We start from the raw sequence: 24,303 nt of genomic DNA on the forward strand, positions 1-24,303 counted from the left end.
GCCCTGAGGTGGGCGATGGACTTCCCACTGTGGGGCTTCTCCAAGTCTCCAAGGGCCTTTACCATTTAAGCCAAAGGAGTATTTAAGTAGTGAAATCTGTTTCTCTACTTTCCTTCCCTTTCTTTATGACTCTTGCCTCCTCTCCCTGCTTTTGCCTGTTGGTGGTCCCACCACGGCAGATTCTCAGTCATTTCCTTCTTTACAGTCTTGCAGACCCTCTTCCACTCATCTCACGTTAATAAACTTGGTTATTATAAGAAATAAGCAGATTAATGACCGTGGTCTATTATTCTTCAGAAAGATGTACTTGGATCTGTGTGTCCCTGTTTAGAAGATAAAACGTGCATATTGCAATAAAGGGGGAAAGTATATAATATAGTCACGTGACAGTGAAAATCTCTCTCCAGAAATATGCTTGTTTGCAGTTTAATGAGTCCCATAATAAACCAGAGCACCCTGAGTGTGTTGGAAGAGGTGTGAGCATGTCCTGTTACACGTAGTTTGGCCAGAAATTCTCCTGACCAGAGTTAAGGACTTGTAATCTCGCATAATAAAAAAGAAGCTTTAAAAATCCTTCTCCGATAATTCACCAATCTCAAAAATCCAATTAGTCATAGTTCTCCAAGCACCAAGGAACCAGAAGTCAAAAGCCCTGAGTCATAAAATCAGAACAATTTTTGCTTTAATGCTTCATAACAGATATTATCAAGGGCTACAAACCAAATTAATTTCAAGTTTCTTGTGTGAGAAGAGGCGAACATCAGAAAATTCCAGGATGCAGATCCTAAGTAACATTGCACCGTACACATTATATCAGAATGAATAAATGTCATCTGCACTGGCACTTCTTAGTATGCTACCTGGATGTTTTTGTTCAAAACCATTTTTGTTATACTCCCAAAACTTAGTTCAAAAACAGGCAACTTCTAAGTTCTTAAGGTCCTTAACCACTTCTAAATGGGAATATTGAGAACTTTAACCCCTACAGCAGGAAAGAACAACTGAAATACAGACCCAACCTGCTCAAAGAATTGTCTGGGGTTAAAATGAGATAATACAGGTGAAGTTCTTTGAAATTTTTAAAAATAATTTTAAATTGCATATTATTATTTTTTATTCATCAATCAATTCAAGCACTTACTAATGCCAGTCATTGCACCTAGGAAGTAGATGGAAAGTGATGACTTCCCCCATGAGATACGGGCAGAGGGATGCCTGCTCCCAGAGGTAAAATGCTCCCAGGAGTACCGTGGTACAATGGTGACGGCCCTCAATCCAGAGACGTACATAGACTCAATACCCAGAACCAAGTGCTAAAACAGGATAAGGAAGAGTATTGTGGAGCATACATGTCCCTCAATCACACTTCAAGGGACAGGGGAGAATTTCTGGGGATGGTAACGTCTAAGTCCTGAGAAGGAACAGAAATTAAGTAGGCTTTGGGGGGCTGGGACGTAGGGTACTGAATGCTGATGTGATGGTATGACAGTGGGAAGAAAAAATAATTTTCTTATGACTAGAGTGCGAAAGAGAAATTAACACAAGATAGAGCTGGAAAGAAAGGCCATGTCTAGTTCTTGGAGAGAAGGAGCTGTAGATTATGTTAAAATTGTGGACACCTTATGCCGTCTGAGGGAAATGAAAGCCAGGAAGGGGTTTAAGCAAGGAGGAGGCAGGAATGAATTTATAGTATGTTAACATCCTGCTGATTTTAATGTGGAAAAGAGATTAGAGGGGAGCAAAATTGGAAGCAGGGGGACAAATCATGAAATGGTTCAAGTAGTTGAGCATGGACTGGACTGGTGTGTGGCAATGAGCCCAGAGAAGCTCAGATAGAATCAACTATATTTGTGAGTTACAAGCAACAGGGCTCCATAACTGATTGGATACATGAGGCGAGAAAGCAAAGGTTGGTAAGAGGGTAGCATTGCTATTCCATAAAGAGGGAACAGGTGGCAACAGTAACCGTAGGGATAAAGATACTGATGAATCTGGAGGGGAACTGAGATTTATGTTCTTAGGAGACATCAAAGTGGCAGTTGCATCTTAATTCCTCCCTACTTTGAAACTAGAAGTTTGGAATACATGGAGGCTTTGGAGAATCTTATTATTTTATTACTCTAAATATAAGACAAAAAAAAAAAAAAAAAACAAAGATGAGAGGGTTCCATTACTTCTTTGGAAGTGTGAGAATGTCCAACCCAAAGCAAATAATGAGAGAGTAACCCATTCCAAACAGATGAATAGAAATTCTCCAGTTCTGAACAGAGAAAGAATCAGCCATTTAGCAATGTGCTGAGAGATCACTTACCTTTTATAGAGTTAAGGCTATCATTTGGGGAGGACATAATCTGCCCAATAATCTGGAAATCTTGACCAAGGTCAGTCATCCTCTTGACTTCACATACATCAAGGTGCTAATTAAACCTGAGCTCAAAATGCTAGAGATGTAAATGGGTCCTAACAATTACCTGGTCCAATTCCCTCACTTTATAGAGAAAGGTAGTAGGATCCAGGGAGAAAAATGACTTTCCCACAGCCACACAGCTGTATAGGCCAGATATATCTGGGTTTGGCTTACCCTGCCCTTTAAAATCTAGATGAAATCTACTTGAACCCCCAACCGGAGCCCTGATGACAACCCGATGCCACTTGCCCCATAAGTGCCACAATTCCTGTGGGATTCACGTTTCTCCCAGTCACCCCCAGCTCTGATTTCCAGTATTTGGTATATTTCTCACTCTTCCCTCTGTCTTGTGGCTTTTCTTTTACCTTCTCCCCAATCAGGCCAAATAATGCAGACAGCCTCTTTTTCTTGACTTCTAGACCTCTACTCCCAATCAAATGGTACCTTTCCTAGTGGGCAACTCCATTTTGTGAAGTTTCATTAACAGTTTTAAAGGGACACAGAAGGACATTGTCTCAGATTACAGTTTATGTATTTTTTGAAGGGAATTTTTGCTCCTACCCTTTTCTGCCAACACAGGTGCCAGTCTGCTACCATTTTAATCTCAGTTTCTCCTGGTTTTGCCCACTAATTCTCTCCCTTTTCCTTTTCCCCTTAATTCTTGTCCCCTTGACTTCCACTCCAAGTGCTCAGCGAAATTGACTGGACAGGAAGGCCAACGTGCCTTCCCTAAGGAAACTCTGGAGGCAGGTGTTCTGACATCAGTTCACGAAGCTCCACAAATCTTCCTCCATACTCTTTGCACTAAGCCAGGGCCCTAGTCCATCTGACCTTGAGGAAGTTGCTCCCCAATGTCCCCAGTCCTGCTCTCTGCCAGCCCCAACTCCGTTTTTCCCAGGTGTGTTAATCAGCATGTAACTCACTACTACCATGTTTGGGTGCGTGAACTGAGCCAGTCAGCGTGTTCTGTTGTCCCTTACTTGCTTTCAGCCCTGTGGACTTTTAACAACTTTTTTCACGTCTCAACTCAGCCCTGATTTATTCAGCTTCTGTGAGCAATTTATTTATTTTTAATGAGAACCAACTCAATTATTTTGTCAGTAAAACAAACCAAAAGAATCTATAAACCAAGTTTTAAGTGAAATCCCATTTCTGCCTGGAGGGATATTAAAAATAAAATTATGCATCTTATTTTACCTGTCTGTACAAAGGAAAGATTGACTGCCTTGTCTTTTAATCCCCCCAAGATCTTTGACTTTCTTTAGATACCCGGAGAATCAGGCTTGGCGTAAAGGAGAGAAAATGAGGAAAGGTAGTTGCAGCTCTCAGTGGAGAACTGATAGCTGAGCACGTAAGGCAGTGTTTCTCCAGGTTTGCGGTTCAGCAACCCCTACTTTAGAATGACCTGTGGACCAGCCACAAGGTCAGACTCCCGCCCCCATTTCCAGAACTTCTGATTCACAGGAGCTGACACAGGGACGAGAGGTGGAGATTCTTACTTGCCTGTTCTTCCGCTTTCTGGCGTCCTCCCTGCCTCTGGCTACCCAGCTCAGATTCACGAATTGGCCACTTCTACTTCCCTAAGATGCTTGCCTGGACCTTCTCAATCTCCTCTATCTTCTGCCACTGCCAGCAGCTTCTGCTGCCGCTTATTTGCTTCCCCATCGATAGCCTATCTAGTCACCTTTCCACAGGTGTGTAGCTCACCTCCTCAACCATTTCACTAGGTCAGGAACTCTGCGTTACTGGTCATCCTCTCTGCACTTCACCTAATATCCCACTTTTAACTCTGGGCTCCCTGTCCGAAACCAGTGGCAGAGCCCAAAGATCCCTTTTGTCATCCAAGAATTCACAACTTCTGCTTAAAAGTTGCTATGATTTTAGGATTCATAGATTGAGAAAATTATATGATTGCAAATTTTACCATGATATCAGTAATACCTTTGAATAAATCTGCCATATATCAATCTCAACAATATGCTTCAGAATAGTGGCTCCCATATGTATGAAGCTAATAATGTGTCCCATCTACAGACTACACTCAAAGAACATACGAATTCTCTGACACCTGCCACCAGCAGCCTACCTCAGGGCAGTGCGTAGGGGCCAGAGTTCAGGGGCAACTCGCTGGCCTCAAATTTGGAGTAAGACACACAAATAGAAGCACGTTGGTATTTGGGAATTATACACTTTTCAGCTAACAAGGCAATAATGACAAGTCCAACCATACCCTATTGCCATGTAATTAATTACTCTACTAGATTTTACTGGATTAGTCCTATACCCAACTTTTTGAAGAAATGTTTTTTAATCTGGAACCTGGAGTGATAGTCAATGGTCTCTAAATATTCTGTGTTAGAAAGACAAATATTGCATGTTCTCATTCTTACATGGACACTAAAGAAGTTAATCTCATGGAAGTAGAGAGCAGAATGGGAGGGGTGGTCCATGAGTACGAACATACAGTTAGGTTGATGTCTAGGGCCCAACAGCACAGTTGGAGGAATACAGTTTACAAAAGCACATTGTACATTTTTAAACACCTAGAAGAGAAGATCTGAAATGTTCCCAACACAAAGAAATAATCAATGTGAGGCAATGGATAGCCTAAACACCCTGATTTGGTCATTACACATTGTATACATGTATCAAAGTGTCACAAATATAAATACGTATAATTACTATGTATTGATTAAAATACTTTAATAAAAAGATTCTATGTGCTTTCCACATAGCATAGCCTCCCATACAGTTGGGATGAGGCCACAAAACTAATTCTGGCCACTAGACTATGAGCAAAGTGGTGTAGTTCACTTTTGGGTCCCCGCTGTGGCTGGGTAAGATTCTGAGATGCGGGGAGCCTGCGTCCCAGAGTCACTGGATGGAGGAGTGTCACCTGGACCTGCAAACTTTTCATGGAATGTTCTAAGCCAGTGAGATTTGGGGCTTTATTTGTTTTTCTAGCACAGTGTAGCCTACTTTGACTAACATGCTAGGCAAAGAGCTTTTAAGGGACAAGAACTACTAAATCCTACAGGGTGCGTGTGTTGCGGGGAGAGAAAAAAAGGGGGAGGGAAGAGAGAGAAAATACCTGGAGTACGAATCTGGAGAAGGAAAGATGCGAGCAGGGGCCAGCTCATACGGAGTAATGTAGGCTGCAATGAGAAGTCTGGGCTGGGTAGAAAGGCTTCCATAATCATTAAGAGCTTTAAGAAGAAGACTGGCATGGTCTGATTCACACTTTAGGAAAAAAAATTCTGGCTGCCATATGAAAACTAGGATGGAAAGGGAGCAAGTAAGGATGTTGGAACCAGACAGAAGTCTATTGCAATAGTCCAGGTAAGAGGCAACAACAGTGCCTTTTATTATATTGGAAGCAGTAGAAATGTTGAGAAACAGAAGAATTTGAAAAAATACTTAATGGATGGAACTTAGAAAGAGAGGCTGCAGTTAATGAAGGAGAAGTCAAAGATAACTCTTAATCACCAAGTACACAGAGACACCTATCACAGAAGGGGGATTGCTGGAATCAAATTGAATTTGGGAGAGAATCAAAGAGTTCTAGCAATGTTCCAGTGGAGCTACCTAGAAAACAAGAAGAGATACCAAATAAACAGTCAGGGGTTCTGATATAAAGCTCGTGATAGAGGTCTGAGCTGCAAAGACAGCAAATGGTATATTTGCCAGCTAACTAGTGACACCCTAAACTCTAATGAATTTGAGGAGATGATGACGTATAAAGTGGTAGAAATGTCTCCTTGTCTGTTTAAAAGTATTTGTCCTTTAAAATCTGTTAGATGGTAGCTTTTATGGGCCAGAAAGCTAAGAGAAAAGTAATTAGGGCTAAAAGGATTAACTCAAAGACCAGTTAGTGATGGTGGCTAGGCATGGCCTGCTGACCATGACAGTCATGCAAAGGTCTCCCCTTTGATCATTTCTTCCCCGCAGAGGCCCATTCGATAGGATTTAATTTTTCATGTACTTTGTCTTCTACAGAATTGCATCCTTTAACTTTATTTAAGGTGGTTGCTATTTCTTCCTCACTCTCCCTGTACACATTTTTTACTCAATATTTCTCCATCTCTAGGGAAGTCAGCATCTGGCTTCCTAGTTATAGGACAGATTTTGTGGTTATAAATGAGGCACAATTACAGCTGTTGCTCTTCCCATTGGGAAGGACAGAGCACTTCCTGGTGCTGATAAGAACTGATTATATACAAGTACCTAGATGTAGACTCCTGTGGCTGAGTACAAAGCAGATGAGGGTTCTGGATTTCAGCTTTCCCAAGGTGTCTGCCTCTCCAAACTTCACTGCAGGCTGTTCCTTTCCCAACAAGGCCTTACTAAACTTTCTTGGGTAGGTCCCAGAACTAGAAAATTTATTGAAAGTCTTTCAAGTGGTGATTTCTGTTTTCTGGCATATGTCTGCGACTGCATGTATTTTCTTAAATCTAAGACACTATCATTAGTTTAATAATACTTTGACAGTTTAAAAAATTAAATTAACAAATACCACCATATTGATGGTGCAAAATAATCTAGGATCAAAATATTAAAATGTTAATGAGAAGACATCATGGATTCGAGTAAATATAGCTTTTACTGAAAGAAAGTAGAAAGACATTACAAGTTCTAGAGTGAAATCACCCTATTCCTCTGATATTTGTTCCATCATTTATAAATGGGTTTGGGTAGAATTAGTGAAAGACTACATAAAAGTGATGGCAATTTTCTCAAGCAAGTCCAGTCAAAATAAGTACAAAAACAAAGTGAGGAAGAAATTGGTAATGAGACTGTTTCATTGCAAATCCCCCTTGATTTTTTTAGTAAAAGGCTTGCAAAATGGATAGGAATCTGATTGGTAGAAATTGTCCAATGCTTTTATTGAATGTATCAAATTAAGGGTAGATTTAAAAACCTGGTGCTTTTGTTTTGACCCTCTTGATAGGGGGAGGGAAATTTGCAAATTATGTTGTCAGCCTGTCCTGCATTGGGAGGTAAGCCTCCAATAATGGAAATGACCAATGCACAGAGGGCAAGTGGTGATCTTTCTAATTCTGGTTCTCAGAACAGCAAGCAGAAACCCCAGTAAGATTAGCCCACACCACAAAATCCCAAAACCAGAGATGTTGGCGTGGATGTGGAGAAAAGGGAACACTTCTACACTGCGAGTGGTAATGCAAATTAATTTGTTCCTTTTGGAAAGACATCTGGAGAAAATTTAGAGAACTAAAAATAGACCTGCCATTTGATCCTGCAATTCCTCTTTTAGGTATATATCGAGAAGATCAAAAATCAAATTACAACAAGGATATTTGTATCAGAATGTTTATTGCAGCCCAACTCATAATTGCTAGGTCATGGAAGAAGCCCGAATGCCCATCAACCTACAAATGGATCAATAAATTGTGGTACATGTACACCATGGAATACTATGCAGCCCTAAAGAAAGATGGAGACTTTACCTCCTTCATGTTTATATGGATGGAATTAGAATATGTTCTTCTTAGCAAAGTATCTCAAGAATGGAAGAAAAAGTATCCAATGTACACAGCCATACTCTGAAACTAATTCATAGCTTTTATAGGAATGTCATATCCTAATTATAGCCTTAGAATATGGGAAAGGAGTGGGAGGGGGAGGTGAGGGGAGTGGATGGGGGGAGGGAGGGTGATTGGTGGGGTCACCTCTATGGTTTATCTCACAAGGGTACAAGTGAATCTTTCTGAAAGCAGAGTATGAACATTTTAATTCAATAACTAAGAAAAGGACATGAAGGTTATGTTAACCAGTTTGATGAGAGTATTTCAAAATGTATATGAAAACAGCACACTGTACTCCATGATTGCATTAATATACACAGTTATGCTATAAGAAATAAAAAAAAAAAAGAAGAGCAAGCAGAGATTGTAAAACATGTAGGGCAGTGTTGTTGTGATGGGTCAACAGTTTTATTTTAATAAGGAATCTTATTTTTCCAGTTGTCTATTGGAAAAAAAAATAGCAAGACTGTCAAACCCCTTCATTTTGGATATCAATACTTTAGCACAAAGGCAAAGTTAACATTTGAGCTCTTGAGAAGTGAGTTGACTCGAAGTAAAATAGAGTGCACGGACTAAAAGAAAGGCTATTTGGATGTGGGAAAAACTGGGAAGGTGATATGAGGATGACCGCATTTGGGGGAAGATGAAATGGCTGATCAATGTGAAGACCTGCTAGGTCCACACCATTTCTTCCCAAGTGGTTCTTGCTCATTAACTAAGTGACTAATAGGAAAAATATATATATATTTTTTAGATTTGCACATTTTATCCTCAGGGTAGAATGCTTTAAAACTTCCTATGGTTCATTAAAAGCCAAAGTCAACAGTTTTGCTCGGGGCCCCAGGAGTTGCCAATGTGGCAGCTTCTTCCCCGAATCCCGGTAGGCACCGCACAGAGGACCCTTCCAGACACCCCAGGCTCATCTCTTGATCTCAGCTCCAGCCTCACCTCTTCAAGAGCAAGGTCTCTGTAATATGACCTCGCTCTCCCCTGTGCTCCTTTGTAATATTAAATAAAAATTATAAGAGGCCATTATTTGGGAGCATTATTTTAATTGAAAATCAAAGTGGAATCAGTCGAACTGCAGTTCCCCCTCAGCCAGATGAAACCAACCTGTTATCTGACCTCCCAAGAAATTGGGAGAGCGAGATAATAGCGAAGTTCCCCAAAGCCAGTTTCAATCAGCTTGATAAAGTTCTCTCTGCCTTTAATCCTGACAACAAAAACCAACCTGAGGTAAGTTGATACTCACCGTCGGTTATTTTTCTATTGTCATTTCTCTCTTCCGGCCTTACCAGGAAACTATCTCAGAAATGACCCGTCCACTTTTTAGTCTTTGTTTCTGCTCTTCCTTTCTCCCCTTATTGGAATACTTATTCTATTTTATTGAACATATTGCCCAATTCCAAAATCTCAAATAAAATCAATTGAAATCTTTAAACTAAATCTGTTATGATGTGTCTTTTCACAGTGGAATTTATGCCGGTTGGTGAATAGATATTTCTTTCTAGGCCTGTGTGTTTAAAATCTCTTAGCTACTCTAATGCAAGCTCAGGTGGAGGGGGATATATGTATACATTTGACTCACCTGGTAAAAACAAAGATTCAGTAAGTATTTGTTGATTCAGTGAACAACTAGTTGTTTGACCTCCTCACTGTGAAAATGGAATTTGCTGGCTCGGCGCCTGTGGCTCAAGTGGCTAAGGTGCCGGCCACATACACCTAAGGTGGTGGGTTCAAATCCAACCTGGGCCCACCAAACAACAATGATGGCTGCAACCAAAAAATAGCCAGGCGTTGTGTTGGGTGCCTGTGGTCCCAGCTACTTGGGAGGCTGAGGCAGGAGACTCGCTTCAGCCCAGGAGTTGGAGGTTGCTGTGAGCTGTAATGCCACAGCACTCTACCCAGGGGAAAAGCTTAAGGCTCTGCTTCAAAAAAAAAAAAAAAGAAAGAAAATGGAATTTGCTAATGATGGGGCTTATTTCAGTTTATTAAAAAGAAAGAACTGTATGAAAAAGAAAGGAACTGGAGTCAGTTGGAAATATGGGCCAAGCAGGGTGAAGAAAAAGTTTAGAAAAGGGAAAGCAGACTCTTCAGAAAACTGTAGTTGACAGGGTATGTTAGGCTCTCAGTCTACTGTTTAGAATTGTCCCTTACCACCTCAAAGACATTCTGCCCAGAGGAAAATAAATAAGGTCGGTGCTTGAGAGCATTACCATTTCAAGCCAGAGGCTGAGTGTGATATGGAAAATTAGACCATCAAGTTTATTTTTAGTAGGAGGTGCCATTTTGATAACTAGAAGAGAGACTTTACAACTGAAAGGAACTTGGGAAGTTGCTTTAGGCCCCACCCTAGAATTTCTGAAACCAGTAATAAACCACACCTCAGATGAAGGATTACACAATGCCCCTTTGTTTCCTGTTCACTGTTGGGAAGAAATACTTTATCTGCAGGAGAGAAAGGGCACAGTGTGAAGGAGCTGAGTCTGGCTCCTGGTCTGTGTCCCTCTAGTCCCTCCTAAGTACACTGGCCAAAATAAAGTTTGGCATCCACACTCAGAGCGTGTCACTTCCCTGCCTACAACTCTTCAGGTCCCCTCCTTGCTTTCAACACAGCAGCCGCAACAGGCTGTCTGACCTGGTCTGTTTCTCCAGGCCCAACTTCTGCCAGTCTTTGTCCCCCTTTGCTTGTACTTTTCTGTTTCTGGAACTGGTTCCTCCACCTGAAACACCAACCTCTCTATCTAGTTACCCTTCTAAGTTTCTTCAGATAACTGTTTAAATAAATGTTCCTTTTACCAGGAAGGTTTCCCTGACGTTGCCGCTCTGTGTGTGTCTGTGTGTGTGTACAGAGTATAATGAGCATTTTCTTTTCTGAATCACTGATACACTTTGCCCTTCATCACTAAATACTTAGGGCTTTCTTAAGAAAAGGAATATTTTTGTTTATGACCACCATATAATCATCAAAATCAGCAAGTTTGACATTATGACAATACCTAATCTACAGGTCATATTCAAATGTTGCCCATTGCCCGATAATATCTTTATACCTACTCTATTTCCCCCTAGTCCAGGACTCAACCCAGGACTCAACACATTACATTTAGGCGTCATGTCTTTTCAGCTTTCTGTAATCACAAACATTCCTCTGCTTTTCTTTGACCTTTTACTTTTGAAAAACACTGGCTACTTATTTTGCAGAAAGTCCTCAATTTGAGGGTTTTTTTGATGTTTCTATGCAGAAGTGATTTGTGTCCTCAGGACATCACATCAGGAGACAGACGGTGTCAACTTATCCCAACATCGGTGATACTTGCTTTGATCTCTATGATTCTTTTTAATCATCATAATTAATAATACTGGGGGAGGATATTTTGAAAACTGTGAAATATGTAGTTTCTCATGAAAATTTCACTAATTTGGCATCCATGCTACATCTGCTTTATTTTTAATTTTAAAAATTAAATTTAAAATTTAATTTTTTAAATTACTTTGCTCATTTTACATTGTTATAAAAGAAAAATAAAGATGATAATTACAATAGATGGTCTTTTAAAGGACTCCACCTGCCTCCCACATTATCAATCCAATCTCGTCATTTAAGAAGATCTTCCCACCTAAAAGCCAGAGAAATCTGATATGCATGGCATTAACTAAGGCAAGATTTCTCTCTTGCACTCCCAAGTCTTTGCAAATTATCTTTTCATTTCTTTTTCCTGTGCATTAAAAAAAAAAAAAAGAATCCATGAAGGAAGCATTTTTTTCATAATGAAAAAGAAGATATAGAATATTATTTCTGGTTTGCTAAATGTCATAATATTGCTTTTAGTCATGTTATGATAGGGATCATAATTGTATTTATTTTTTCATGCGTGCTGCAAGGGCTTGCTTAGGCTCTGAAGAGCTTTCCAGAACCTTAGGGTCTGTGGATTTGGATTGATTAAAGCCATGAGGAGAATTATAATGAGGGTCAGCTCAAACGGGCAGCAGGAAGGTAAAATGTTATCATTTAAACTAGAAATAAAACTCCTTTTCCAAAGTGATCATATTTATAATGATGGGCTGAGTTGTTCACTGTAAAATGAATAACTCATTATGAGATTAATAAAATCATCCTATGAGCCTACTAAGTGAGAAGGCCCATCATACACAACTTCTAACTTTACAAAGTGTACCTTTGAATAATAGCTGACTGCATCTTTAAGCAAAATTTGGCCTAAAGAAATGTTGAGAGTTTCTTTGTAGGTTCACAGGCATGCAGAAATTGGAATAGCCTAGATATTCCTCCTGGAATTCCTTCTAGCAGCATTCCTTCACCATCTACGGAGAGCATCTGCTCGACCTAGGGCTTAATTTCAGAATCTATTGAATGGAATAGAGAGAAAGGAATTGATCCTAACCCCAGCCAATCAGATCAGAAAGAGCCAGTTGATGACAGTAGAACAGCCCAGTCACCTCGTGCCCAGATTTCCTAGGAAAAGACCTCTTCCTCTAGAGCATGTACTCACTCTCACTTGAGTTTCTGACCCCTGATGCATTCCTCCAAAATGTAATCAGTATCAGAAAATTTTAGAGCCAAAGAAACCTAAAGAATAGATAGATACCTTCCCCTTTGTTTTAAGAAATGTCCTCACAGGGCAGTGCCTGTGGCTCAAAGGAGTAGAGCGCCAACCCCATATGCCAGAGGTGGTAGGTTCAAACCCAGCCCTGGCCAAAAACTGCAAAAAAAGAAAAAAGAAAAGAAAAAAGTAATGTCCTAACATATTTTTATGTACTTTCCAAATTGTTCATCACAAAAGTCTTATGAAAAAAAAAAAAACCAAACCCTGAAGATCGGCAAGGTGAAAAGACAATTCAGCATTAGGAATGGGCCAGAAGTAGAATTTTGATTTCCAGGGTCACAGTCAACTAGGCAGGCCATAATTTAGTGATCCTCTGACAGCCGCACCTAGGCCGCCAACACCTCCCACCCCACTTCAATGCTTTCATAGTACTTACCACAGTGTTAATTGTATAGATTTTTACATCAGTGGGCCCTAATCTTTTTGGAACTAGAGACCAGTCTCATGGAAAATTCTTCCATGGACAGGGGTCACTGCGGTAGTGGGCACGAGATTCTCATAAGGAATGCTCAACCTAGAACCCTGGCGTGCACGGTTCACAGTAGAGTTTACCCTCCTATAAGAATCTAATGCCACCACTGATCTGACAGGAGGCAGAGCTCGGGGGGGATGTGAGGAATGGGGAGCAACTGTAAACACAGATGAAGCCTCACTTGCTCACTCCCTGTTCACCTCCTCTTGTGCAGCCCTGTTCTTAACAGTCCACTGGACAGAGTAGCAGGAGACTACAGATTGATTATTTGATAGACATTTCTCACCATACAACACGTGGATTGTAAGGATTCAGCCTACTTTCCCCATACCATATCGCAGTGTCTACCATGCATGGATGGCGAGCTAGTGGACAGGCTGATTGGCACGCCACAAATTTCTGCTCACCATTGCAACTTTGTGTGTCTGTTTTCAGACGTTAGCCTGCTGCCAGGAATGGCCCTCTCGGTGGACTCCTCTTGGCTCCGATGGCAGTGGCGGGTCAGGGAAGGGTCTGCCCAGTCTGCATCAGAAGCTACACCGCTGCTCTCTGCAGAGAAGGCGAGGCGGAGCTACAACCTCAGACGGCAACGGGTCGTGTTCCCCAACAACAGCACCTTCCACCAGGACTGGGAAAAGGTCTCCAGGAGCTACCCCGGCAACAGAATCCACACAACCAAATATACCCTCTTCACCTTCCTGCCCCAGAATCTCTTTGAGCAGTTTCACAGGTACAAACTCACCTGTTCAAACACCACACATTTTAATCGAATATTTGCCATTTAAGTGAACTGGGAGCCATTTTTTCCTTTACTATCCAAGTACATGTACTGTAAGAAGTTTTTGTCATTTATTCATTCATTTCTTCCAAAAATACGGTATTTGTTGGGTTCTGCTCTGTCTCAGGCATGTGTTGGGTGCTAGGAATACATGAGGAAAAGAGAGAGGGACAGAGATGCTGTCCTTATTGAGTGCGTTATCTAGTGAAAGGGATGGACATTCATTTTTTGTGATATTAATGGACATAAAGCTATAACTAGATACTTCCAAAGAGAGCTGTAAGGTGTTAAGGAATAATAGAGAAATCTGTCTCTTTTGAGAGAAAAGCACACCTTAACTGAGGTGAAAAGGGCCAGAGAGAAGTCAGAGAAAGGAGCCAGAAAATGTTTCTGCAGATAGACCCGGGAGAGCAAAGGCAGTATGGCAAGAGAAAACAAATGCAGGTTAAAAAATTAAAAACATATGGCTCGGCGCCTGAAGCTCAGTGGCTAGGGCACCAGCCACATACACTGGAGCTGGCAGGTTCAAATCCAGCGTGGGCCTGCCAAACAATAATGACAACTCCAACCAAAAAATAGCCAGTCGTTGTGGCAGGCACCCGTAGTCCCAGCTGAAGCAAGAGAGAGGGAGGCTGAGGCAAGAGAATCACTTAAGACCAAGAGCTTGAGGTTGCTGTGAGCTGTGATAGCACGGCACTCTACCTAGGGCAACATAGTGAGACTCTGTCTCAAAAAAAATAATAATAATATAATTAAAAACATAAACCCCTCTTTGGTGATCATCTATGAGATCATTTTTAATTAAAAGTCAAAATATGTGCTTATATATTATCCTACATAATATAATTATTTTTACAAGCTACTCTTTATTGAGCAACTAATAGGCTTCAGAACCCTCTATTACGCACCTAGCAAATATTATACTGTGTAATATTTACAAGAGCTTTTAAAGTAGTAGGCAGTATAATCCCCATTTTACACAATAGGAAATACGTTTAGCAAGTTCAAACAACTAATAAACAAAAGGAACAGAGTTTAAATACAGATCAGTTTGGCTTTGAAGTACTTTCCGTAATGCTTGAGGTGACATGGAAAGAAGAATGTCCTTTTACCTGATAAGAGCCAACAGCAGGATAGAAACAATGTATTTTTCTTCTCCATGGATTTTACACACCATACTTGCCCCTTCCAGGTGGGCTAACCTCTATTTCCTGTTGCTGGTGATTCTGAACTGGATACCATCCATGGAAGTCTTCCACAGGGAAATCACCATGTTACCACTGGCCATTGTCCTGTTCATCATCATGGTCAAAGACGGCCTAGAGGACTTAAAGAGACATCGCTTTGATAAAGCGATAAACTGCTCCAACATTCGAATATATGAAAGGTAAAGGAATCACTCCTCCATGTTCTCATATGCAAACTAACCAGCATGGTTAAAGGATTGGTCTTTCTTATATTTCCTTAAATTCATTGAAGTCAGCGATTCTCAACTGGGGCAATTTTGATCCGAGTGGGCATTTGGTAACATCTGAGGATTTGGGTTGTCATGCTGGGAGGAAGAATGCCACTGGCATCTAGTGGGTAGAAGCTGGGTACTGTTAGGTATCCTACAATGCACAACAGAGCCTCTCCAGTAAAGAATTCCTATCCAGTTGAACATGTCAATATGCTGAGGTTGAGAAACCTTGTTTTAATTTGTGTAAACACTCATATTATCAAGCACAAGAATGTTACATGATTAAGGGGGGGTTGAAAAGCTCAAAAATTAAACTCTAGGTTGTCTAGATCCTCTTAGGAGACTAAGTTCAGGAGAAACTCTTTGAAAGGTGTCAAGCAGTTTATCTTCCCCCACTCCCCCAAAAAGTATGCCATTTTTAAAGCATCTGAGTTTCTTGGGTAAAAATAATCCTTGCTTTCAAACTTAACCAGGTAGGCTTTAGGACCCAGAGTCGGTACACCTGTTCTTAGCTGCAGGGGTGGGAAAGGAAGATACCTGTGGGTGACGTCGGCATTCCAACAGGTGGAGTCTCAAACACGTAGAAGGAAGTGGCCCGTGGATACACGTCTACTCTCTGTAAGCTCCTTCCTTGTCTTATTTTTCCCCTGGTGTTTGTGTGCTGGCTTTTCATTTTGAGTTTCTTTCTGAAAGAAGAGAGAAATATTTTCAGCAGAGAACGTGAGGACAAGATGAGGATTACATTATGAGAATTGAAGAGACAGGATTGAGCCGAGATGAGGAAGGAAGGGAGGAGACGCAGGAAAAAGAAAGAAGACAGGAAACGAGTGGTGGTCTCCAACCTGCCCTTTGAAGGATGCCCCCCGAAAGAGAACCCCAACAGACATCATTGCGGGAATCAAATCAAGACCAGCAAGTACACCGTGCTGTCCTTCGTCCCTAAGAACCTCTTTGAGCAGCTCCACCGCTTTGCCAACCTCTACTTCGTGGGCATCGTGGTTCTGAATTTTGTGCCTGTGGTCAATGCTTTCCAGCCTGTGGTGAGCATGATACCGATCTGTGTCATCCTGGCAGTCACTGCCATCAAGGATGCGTGGGAAGACCTCCGGAGGTACAAATCCGATCAAGTCATCAATCACCAGGAGTGCCTCTCCTACAGCAGGTAAGGCGGACCTTCCAGGGCAGCCTCGCTGGCCACCTCCGCTCTGCCTGTGGCTGCTACCACGGCAGCCGCTGTTCACAGAAGGAACGGAGTGGGGAGGTGTCTTTATTTCTCTCAGGGAAGCTGTTCGATTCTTTACAGTGAGGATTATTGTCAAAATTCAAAACAAAAAGAAAAAAGGATTGAGTCAGGCTGTTAAACTTGGAAGATCTTTATTATGTCATTCTTTGCTAGTTCACATTTGTCCAGCATTTAAGAATTTTACTTCACTTCTCATCCCTTCTTAGCCCAGTGTAGCTAGGCACGTTTGAGCATGTCTGGGAATGCTGGGGGAGAAACGGCATCTCTGCAGTTAAGGGGAGTAGTGGAGTGTTTGTTAGAACTGGGAGGGAGGCGCGGTGCCGGGGTTGCACGTGGTTTCCAGCTCTCCCTAACTGCGGGACCTCAGGAGAGCATTCTGAATGTCTCGTCTCGTTTTGTCCTGAGATGGGCATGAAATTGCACAAGGTAATTCTTAGAAAATGTCTGGCACTACACCTGACATATAATAAATGCTCCGCAAATGTAATCTGCAATTGCTTTCCTTTTAGAATTTCTTCATCATTAAATCTGTCCTTGAGGGTTCCCCCTGATGTTGTCCCAACCAAAACAAAGCATGCATACCACCTGTCTTGTCACCTTTTTTAGTTCTACAAAGGTTCAGTTGAGTAAATGATCAAACTGGACCAGTGGCTCTGATCCTTATTAGAATGAAAGGGATTTGCTTTGGGGGACTGCTGACTTCTAAGGAAGATTTGTCTTCCCAGGGGGAATGAAAGGTAACTAAGTTGGAGCTGGCAGCTGAAAGGGTTTATGAGCCGAACTCCTCTTGGAAAGCTGTAGCCGGAGGAAGCCTCCAAGGAATATCTAATATGAGCATTTAGCTGTCTCTAAAGAACCCCTGCAAGAGACACCATGTTTGTCTCTCAAGCAGCAAATGAGCTTCTGGCCTCTTTTCTTGAAGGCCACAATTGCACATCTAGAAAAATTAGTCTGAATGATTTTTTTAAGCTAGATCTAATTGTCTGGAATTAGAGCACGTCGAGCATTGGAATTGAGATTTAGCCATCCTTCACCTTTAAGTAAGAACATTATAAAGAGAGGAAGAAATGACTGCTGGGGTATGATCACTTCCTGTGAAGAAGAGCCTTTTAGGAAAGCGTTGTTGTCTTTTGGCACCATCCCTTTCTGTTTTCCACCTTTCCCCTTTGTTGTTTTTTCCATAAAAGATAGAAAGAAAGTGAGGAGCAGGAAGTTGGTTCCTTGGGGAGGAATTCACATGTGGGCTGAAATGAGCCACGTCCTTTTTCTCCCCGCTCTGCCAGAACATCTTAGATAATGAGCCTATGCTTGGGAATAATCTCAGTGTGTATCAGACCACAGACTCACCTGCGCTGGGAGCCAAGCCAGGCTATTGTTCCGTTCCCAGAGTAGCCTCCAAGAAACATAAGCAAACCAAGGTGATAACAATCTCAACAAAGAGAAACCCTTCTACCAGCTCTCTGGAAGGAAGGGAGGTAATGAATTTTCATAAGGGGATTTCCCAAAGTGTATTTGGTAAACAGTGATAAACAAATGATCTCTGGATAAAGATGCCCAAGGCCAAAAGGTGTGTGCCAGACCTCCAGACTCATGGCTCATAAAGGACTAAGGAAAAATATGCAGTAACAAAATCTATTCACCTTGGACTAACTCAGTGTTGCTCCCAAATTACTGGGACTTGAAATGTTTTTGCAGTACCGAAGTTTGGAAAATTTTACTTTTTCAAATGTAGAAAAGTAACTACAGGGACCAGATCGGTAAATAAATAAAAAGAACTGAATTTTTTTAAAGCAATATTACTCATGTACTTACAAGTGACAAATGACATTTGGCATCCCTATTAGGATGTAATAGAGAATGGTGGGGCCTGTGGCAAACTGGGGAGGCCATGCATTCATCAAAGAGGCACAGCTGGTCACTCAGTATCTGCTAGTTGTTACCATGGGGAAATACAGGCCTGGTGTCACCAGATTATCTGAATTTTATTAGGGCAGCTAGAAATTAATATTTTTATTTGAAATAACCTGATTTTTAATTGATTTTATATCAGTTGGCAACTGATAAAATTGTTTCAAACACTTCAGGCTTATTTTATTTGACCATAAGTTCTATTTTGCTTATGAGCTCCCTAATTTGCAAACTTTACTTTATAATCTGACATCTCTGCAAAAGAAAGTTACTTTGAAGTTTGCCTTCAATATGAGAACTTATCTGGGCAGACAGAGAGTGTAACCCAGAAGTGAGGGTGCAAGCCTGGAAGCCAGAGGCTCTAGTTCCAGATATACAACTACCTATTAATAACTTAGGAAAGGCACATAAATCTCTGGATCTCAGTTTCCACTTTTGTAAAACTTGGGCGTCAGACTAGATCTTGCACTGTGAGATGCACTACAAAAGAATAGAACCACAGCCATGTAAATGTGCACATTAATACATTAAGGGTTCTAGGGAAGCCCTAACTAAGTAGCCTATGCAGTTTGCTTAACACAGTGGTGCTAATTGAGATGGTCTCTGCTGCAGGTAGTAGAAACTTCCACTCAAACAGGTTTAAATAACAAAGGGACTTAAGTCACTCCACATGTCCTAAAGTAAGCAGGTGATCAGCATGGTTCAATCAATATTCTGGATCCAGCCGTCCACCATTCTTTTAAATTCAACTCCCCTCTGTCATCTTAACTCTTAGGCACATTTGCCTCATGGCAATGAGGTAGCTGCAGCAGCTCCAGCCCTCACATCTACCATGTGCTAATTCACAAAGGAGAAAAGAAAGATATTTCTGGTAGTCCTTGTGGAAGGTTAGGAAAGCTTACTCCTTAGATCCTCACATCTCAGTGGCTCCCAGTTGGTCACATGGCCCTTCCTGAACCAATCCCTAGGAGCAGGAGATGGGATTATGCTAATTAGATTATGGCCCAGCTACAATCCCCAATCACAGAGACCAGCAGGAAGTCAGCTCCCCTGAAGGCAGAGGGGCCATTCCGGGAAGATGTAAAACCCAATGGAAAAAGGGGATAATTTCCAAAAGAAGGGGGAACAGACATTGGAGAGGTCACCTCCATGTCTTCAACACTATCATTTTGAAATATTTTTGAGCTTTGACTCTTTGTAAATTGCTTTTCATATATTAACAGGAATATACACGCTGGGGACATTTTATACTATATGCCCCTACAGTGCTTCCAACTCTGAGATGGATTGATTCCATAAAAGAGCCCAGCATAGGAAGCTAAGGAAGCTAGAGAGCTGCTGCTATTATCTTAACTGATGGTGCTAAAGGGCACATCCTCTCAACAAATATCAGCGACACATGACGGATGTCAGGTACAAGATCTGAGAAGATGTTTGTGTTCTGAGAAGCAACACAAAAGCTGCTATCTCATTCACTGGCTCTATGCATTTTACCCATTTCACCTCAAATTTACATATTTGAGAAACCGGTCTTCCTTGTTTTTCATTTTTGTGCAATTGAGTACTACAGCCTTAAGAATTTTGCTCATGACTTAATCCCATGCATCATTCGGCCTCAACTTGTTTACATTGCGAGAAAAATGTCTTTTTGCGAACAGCAGAAGCCTTGTTAACAGAATTACCATCCTGTTAGAGCATTTTCTTTTAATACAGCAACTGTGCTTGTGGTCTAAAGGTGACCCATTAATCAGATTTATGGAATGACTTCGAGAAGAGATTAGCTTCAGAATTGTATTAGTTTAGTTTCTCCCAGGGCTCAGTTTAATGAATCTAGAAACCATACCCAGCAAGGGACTTGTATTTTTCCATCCAGCTTAGTACATTTTTATTTGTATTCAGAAAACTTGCAATATAGAGGGAGGAATGGGAACCAAGGGAATCCAGCGTAGTTTTTGTCTTCATGTTATAGTGAAACAAAAGCCTTCCAGAGTTTCAGCAGCTGGTCACTCACTTATTCATCTGCTCGGCAAATGGTGATTTGGGACTTGGTGTGTGCACTGCCCTGGAGGGGCCCCAAAGGGGCTCTCAGTCCAGGGGTCACAAAGAATTTGTAAATAGGGGCAGTGCTCCTGCTTCAAATGAGCAAAGTGGGGAGAGGGAGGAGGGAGAAAGATGGGGGGTCACAGTGTATAGCACACCTCTTGCGGGCAGGACACAATCATAAGAGGGACTGTATCTAACAAATGCAATCAGTGTGACCTAATTCTTTGTACCCTCAGTGAACCTCAAACAATAACAATAATAATAATAATAACAACAAAGGGACACAGGAGTGCCCAGGATGCAGTGACACATCAACCACCATGAAACATCAAGGCTGAAGAAAGCCTTCCCTGAAGAGGTGAAATTTCTGGAGGACATGGGAGGAGGAGCCCTGGTTAGCCAGGCAGAGGGAACACATTTCAGCTCTCAGCTTATTTACGAGTCAACAAAAAGCTGCACATGTGGCTGATGCAGAAAAAAACAAGACTGAGAAATGTCAGAAATTTAGAGAAAAAAATTACACAGATTAGAATTTTTAAAAATCCAACTTTTTACCAAGACTTAGAGTCTCTCTTCTCTAAGCCAGGCAGCTACTGTAACATAGAAATAATGTCACGGGCTACAGGAGAGCAGCCAGTCTGACGGCACAGCACCGAGGGCCCCGCCTGGGCTGCAGCTGTTGCTGTCCCTGTTCGTCTGCAAGTCGCCTTTTGTGCCTGTTTCCTCAGGACAACCTGCCAAGGAGGAAACCAGTCCTCAATCTTGGTTGTATCGCTAATTAACTGTATGACTTCAATGCAGCCACTTTGGCAGTCGGCAGCTGGGGCCCCATTTTTTCTCGTCTTTATTAGTAATCATAATCTCTCTCTGGTACATTTTGTAAAAAAAAAGATGTGCAGGTAGAACTTGAGTGTTTGAAAATAAAGGAGCAATGGAAACTAGCTATAGAATACAATGCCCCAGGAGACTGATTGAAGCCGTCTCAGCAGTGACCCTCTCAGATGCTTGGCATTGAGAGATTTGACATGGGATCTGCGTACCTCAAAGCTGCCACTCATCAAATGTGCGGCCACACACATTCTGTGATCACTTAAGCCTCCATTTCAACATCTATCGAATGGAGACAACCCTAGCACCTGTCTCCCAAGGTCATGCGGGCCCCAGTGAGATCATCCTTGCAAATCGCTTAATTTGATGCCCACACCAGAAGTAGCACTCAGTAATTTTATTCTAATTTCTAATCATCTCAACTCGAATTTATTCCATGCTAGTCCCAGCCCAAGCCTTCATCATCCTTGCTATGTGGCCCACACATACAAGGGAGGAATTGCTGGTTTTAAGGGTGAAAGCCAAAGGCATTCACCAACTCAAACTTACAGGGTTACAATGATTTAAAAGCAAAAACTGGTGCTCTCCCCTCTCCTTTTGGTCTCAGATACTATGTGTCAGGACTGCAAAATCTGAATGGAGGAAACCTCTCTGGAGTCTGACCCTCCTCCCCTCCCTATCTACAGCACACCTGCACACACCCATGCCAAGATTCAGATTCAGAGAAGTGATGTAGGTGGTTTCACAGAGCCCAGCACCTAAGCCACTCAGTCCAATCCAACTTTTAACATAGAGTGTGCATTAGAATTTCGTATTGGTGCAGCTATAATAAAGCATTGCGCATTCTTTTTTTTTTCCCCATGAATAGCAGCTCTCTGAGAAACTCCCAAAAGGAGATGAGGTGATTGACAGGGCAGAATTTAAGCTTTGCCAAAGCCATCCTAACATCGAAATGCAATCATAAATGCACCTTTGCCCTAAGTCTACATCCTGAGGGTGCTACAGGTATTAAATGAGTTAGTAGGTGTAAAATGCTTAGCATCATGCCTGGCATTCAGTGGCACTCAGAAAATGTTAGCTAAACTATTACTAAGGAGAGAGCTGTATCCTGAAGAACCAGAAGTCACCATGAACATGACCCGAGGGGAGTGAGAGAGAAGGACCACTGATGGGAGTTTGGAAAGGCAGGAGAGGAGATGAACCTCTTTAACCATAGAACTTGACTCCAGGCTCTAATAACATAGCAAAATGAGCCTTGGGGAAGACTCTGAGAATTGCAGATAACAGAGAATCATTCGGAGCATGGCCATGAAAAGTATCGCTGGCTGGAGTTTACAGACCAGCAAAGCGTTGCGTCCAGCCCCCAGGTCTTTGCTCCATTTTTGGCACTAGCAGCCCGGGCTCCTCTCTGAACCGTCAATTTTGCAAGTGCTCAGGCTACTCCCACTGCCTCGCCCTGTGCTTGCAAAAGGCCGTAAACCATTTTGGCCAATTCAGCCTGTCATTTCAGGAGAGAATACATTATGTCCTCCCCCAAACTCAGTGGGTGGGAGAGGCATAAAACAAGAATTCAAGTGTCCCTGAAGCTCCACTCTCTTGTCATCAAGCATGATTTGTATTTCAGTGGGTGAGGATTTACAGCCTGTGTTTGGCCATCAAGGAGCTCAGAATTCCAAAAGGTGAGGCTCCTGCTCTCAACCCACCCTCTGCTGGGTTACGTCACCTTCTTCTGAGGCTCCATATGCTTTGTGCCTTCTTCCCAAACAGAAGACCACACTGAGCCACAACACCCCCATGCTGTCACTCATCTGTCCTTGTAGACAACTTGTGTGATCTTATGCAAGTTAGATAATCTTTCTGAGGCACAGTCTCCTCACCAATAAAATAGGGAGAATAATTCTAATAAAATCTATTTCATTAGAAGGCAACTAAATGGCCATGTAGGTTAAGTTTGGGGTTCATTGTAGGCACTCAGTACATGCAAGGTAGTAATGTAGTATTATATCATCATTGGAAGTTCCCACTAGGGTATCCATAAGGAAAAAAGATAGATTAGATGTCAAAATGTCTAAAGGTTAGGAAGAGCTTTCTTTATACTGCCTTGCATTCAAATCTGTAAAAAAATCCACCAAGAAATATTTGCTGAACACTCTCCGTGGGCTAGCCACCATACTCAACCCTATACAGGTACGGAAATGTAATATCCAGGATTATCTCACCCCTTAGAAGCTTCTTATGTAGTTTAAAAAGGAAGATGCGTGAAACAATTAGGAAGCAGGACGGTAACATGCAAGGCACTGTGGCGACAAGATGGACACCGTGATTGTTTCAGTGCCCAGAGTAAAAATATGTAGAAAAGCAGCATTTGGATCAGCAGGGGTTAGAGGAAGAGCGTTTGGGCAGAATTTTATGCCTTTGAATACGTTTAAGCTGCTTCTGCATGACCTTGTGGACAGCACCTGTGAGTTCTGTGTCCTCTGAATGATGTTTCCATGCCCACCACTGCTTGGTGACACATTCTCTGCTCAGTTCTGCTGTCCATGTGTAGCACCCACACAGTCACTGAGGTCAGGATAAGCTACCTCCAGATCTGGGGCTTCATCATCCTTCCAGTATAAAGAACTTTCTACTGTTCCAGTGTTACCCAAGCGGGCCAGGCCTCAAGCTCTTCTGGGTGCAAAGTAGATCTCATTAATAAGAATGCCCCAGTGACAGTGCCACTCAGCTCCAACCTGCTGACTGGGACTTCAGTCCTCCTACCTACTTCTCAGGCCTCCACAGATATATCTGAGAATCCTCAGCTACGATAACTGCCAGTCAGGTTCATCAGTATTTCCATCCCAGTCAGGGATCCTGGTTCCCTTCTGCCCTTCTGGTCTCAGCTCTCCCTCCTGGTGCTTTCCTGGGCCCTCCGAGCCTACACACCTCCCACCCCTGCATGGTGCTCTGCAACAGAGAGGCAGTGGCAGGGAGCAAAGAAGAGTGAGTTGGGGAGAA

At 42.0% G+C, this 24,303-nt stretch overlaps 1 protein-coding gene across 1 annotated transcript in view; it reads left to right on the forward strand.

Moving 5' to 3' along the window:
* Positions 1-13,485: 13,485 nt before the first annotated feature.
* ATP10B (ATPase phospholipid transporting 10B (putative)) overlaps positions 13,486-24,303 on the forward strand; it is a 96,010-nt gene continuing 85,192 nt past the window's right edge. The window contains exons 1-2 of the mRNA XM_012807795.1: positions 13,486-13,777; positions 15,018-15,212. Of these exons, the coding sequence (XP_012663249.1) occupies positions 13,503-13,777; positions 15,018-15,212 (470 nt within the window). The 5' untranslated portion in view covers positions 13,486-13,502. The remainder of the gene's footprint in view (positions 13,778-15,017; positions 15,213-24,303) is intronic.

This window comes from Otolemur garnettii, unplaced genomic scaffold, assembly GCF_000181295.1.
Source record: "Otolemur garnettii isolate 467f Iridium unplaced genomic scaffold, OtoGar3 scaffold00003, whole genome shotgun sequence".
NCBI classification, from domain to species: Eukaryota; Metazoa; Chordata; class Mammalia; order Primates; family Galagidae; genus Otolemur; species Otolemur garnettii.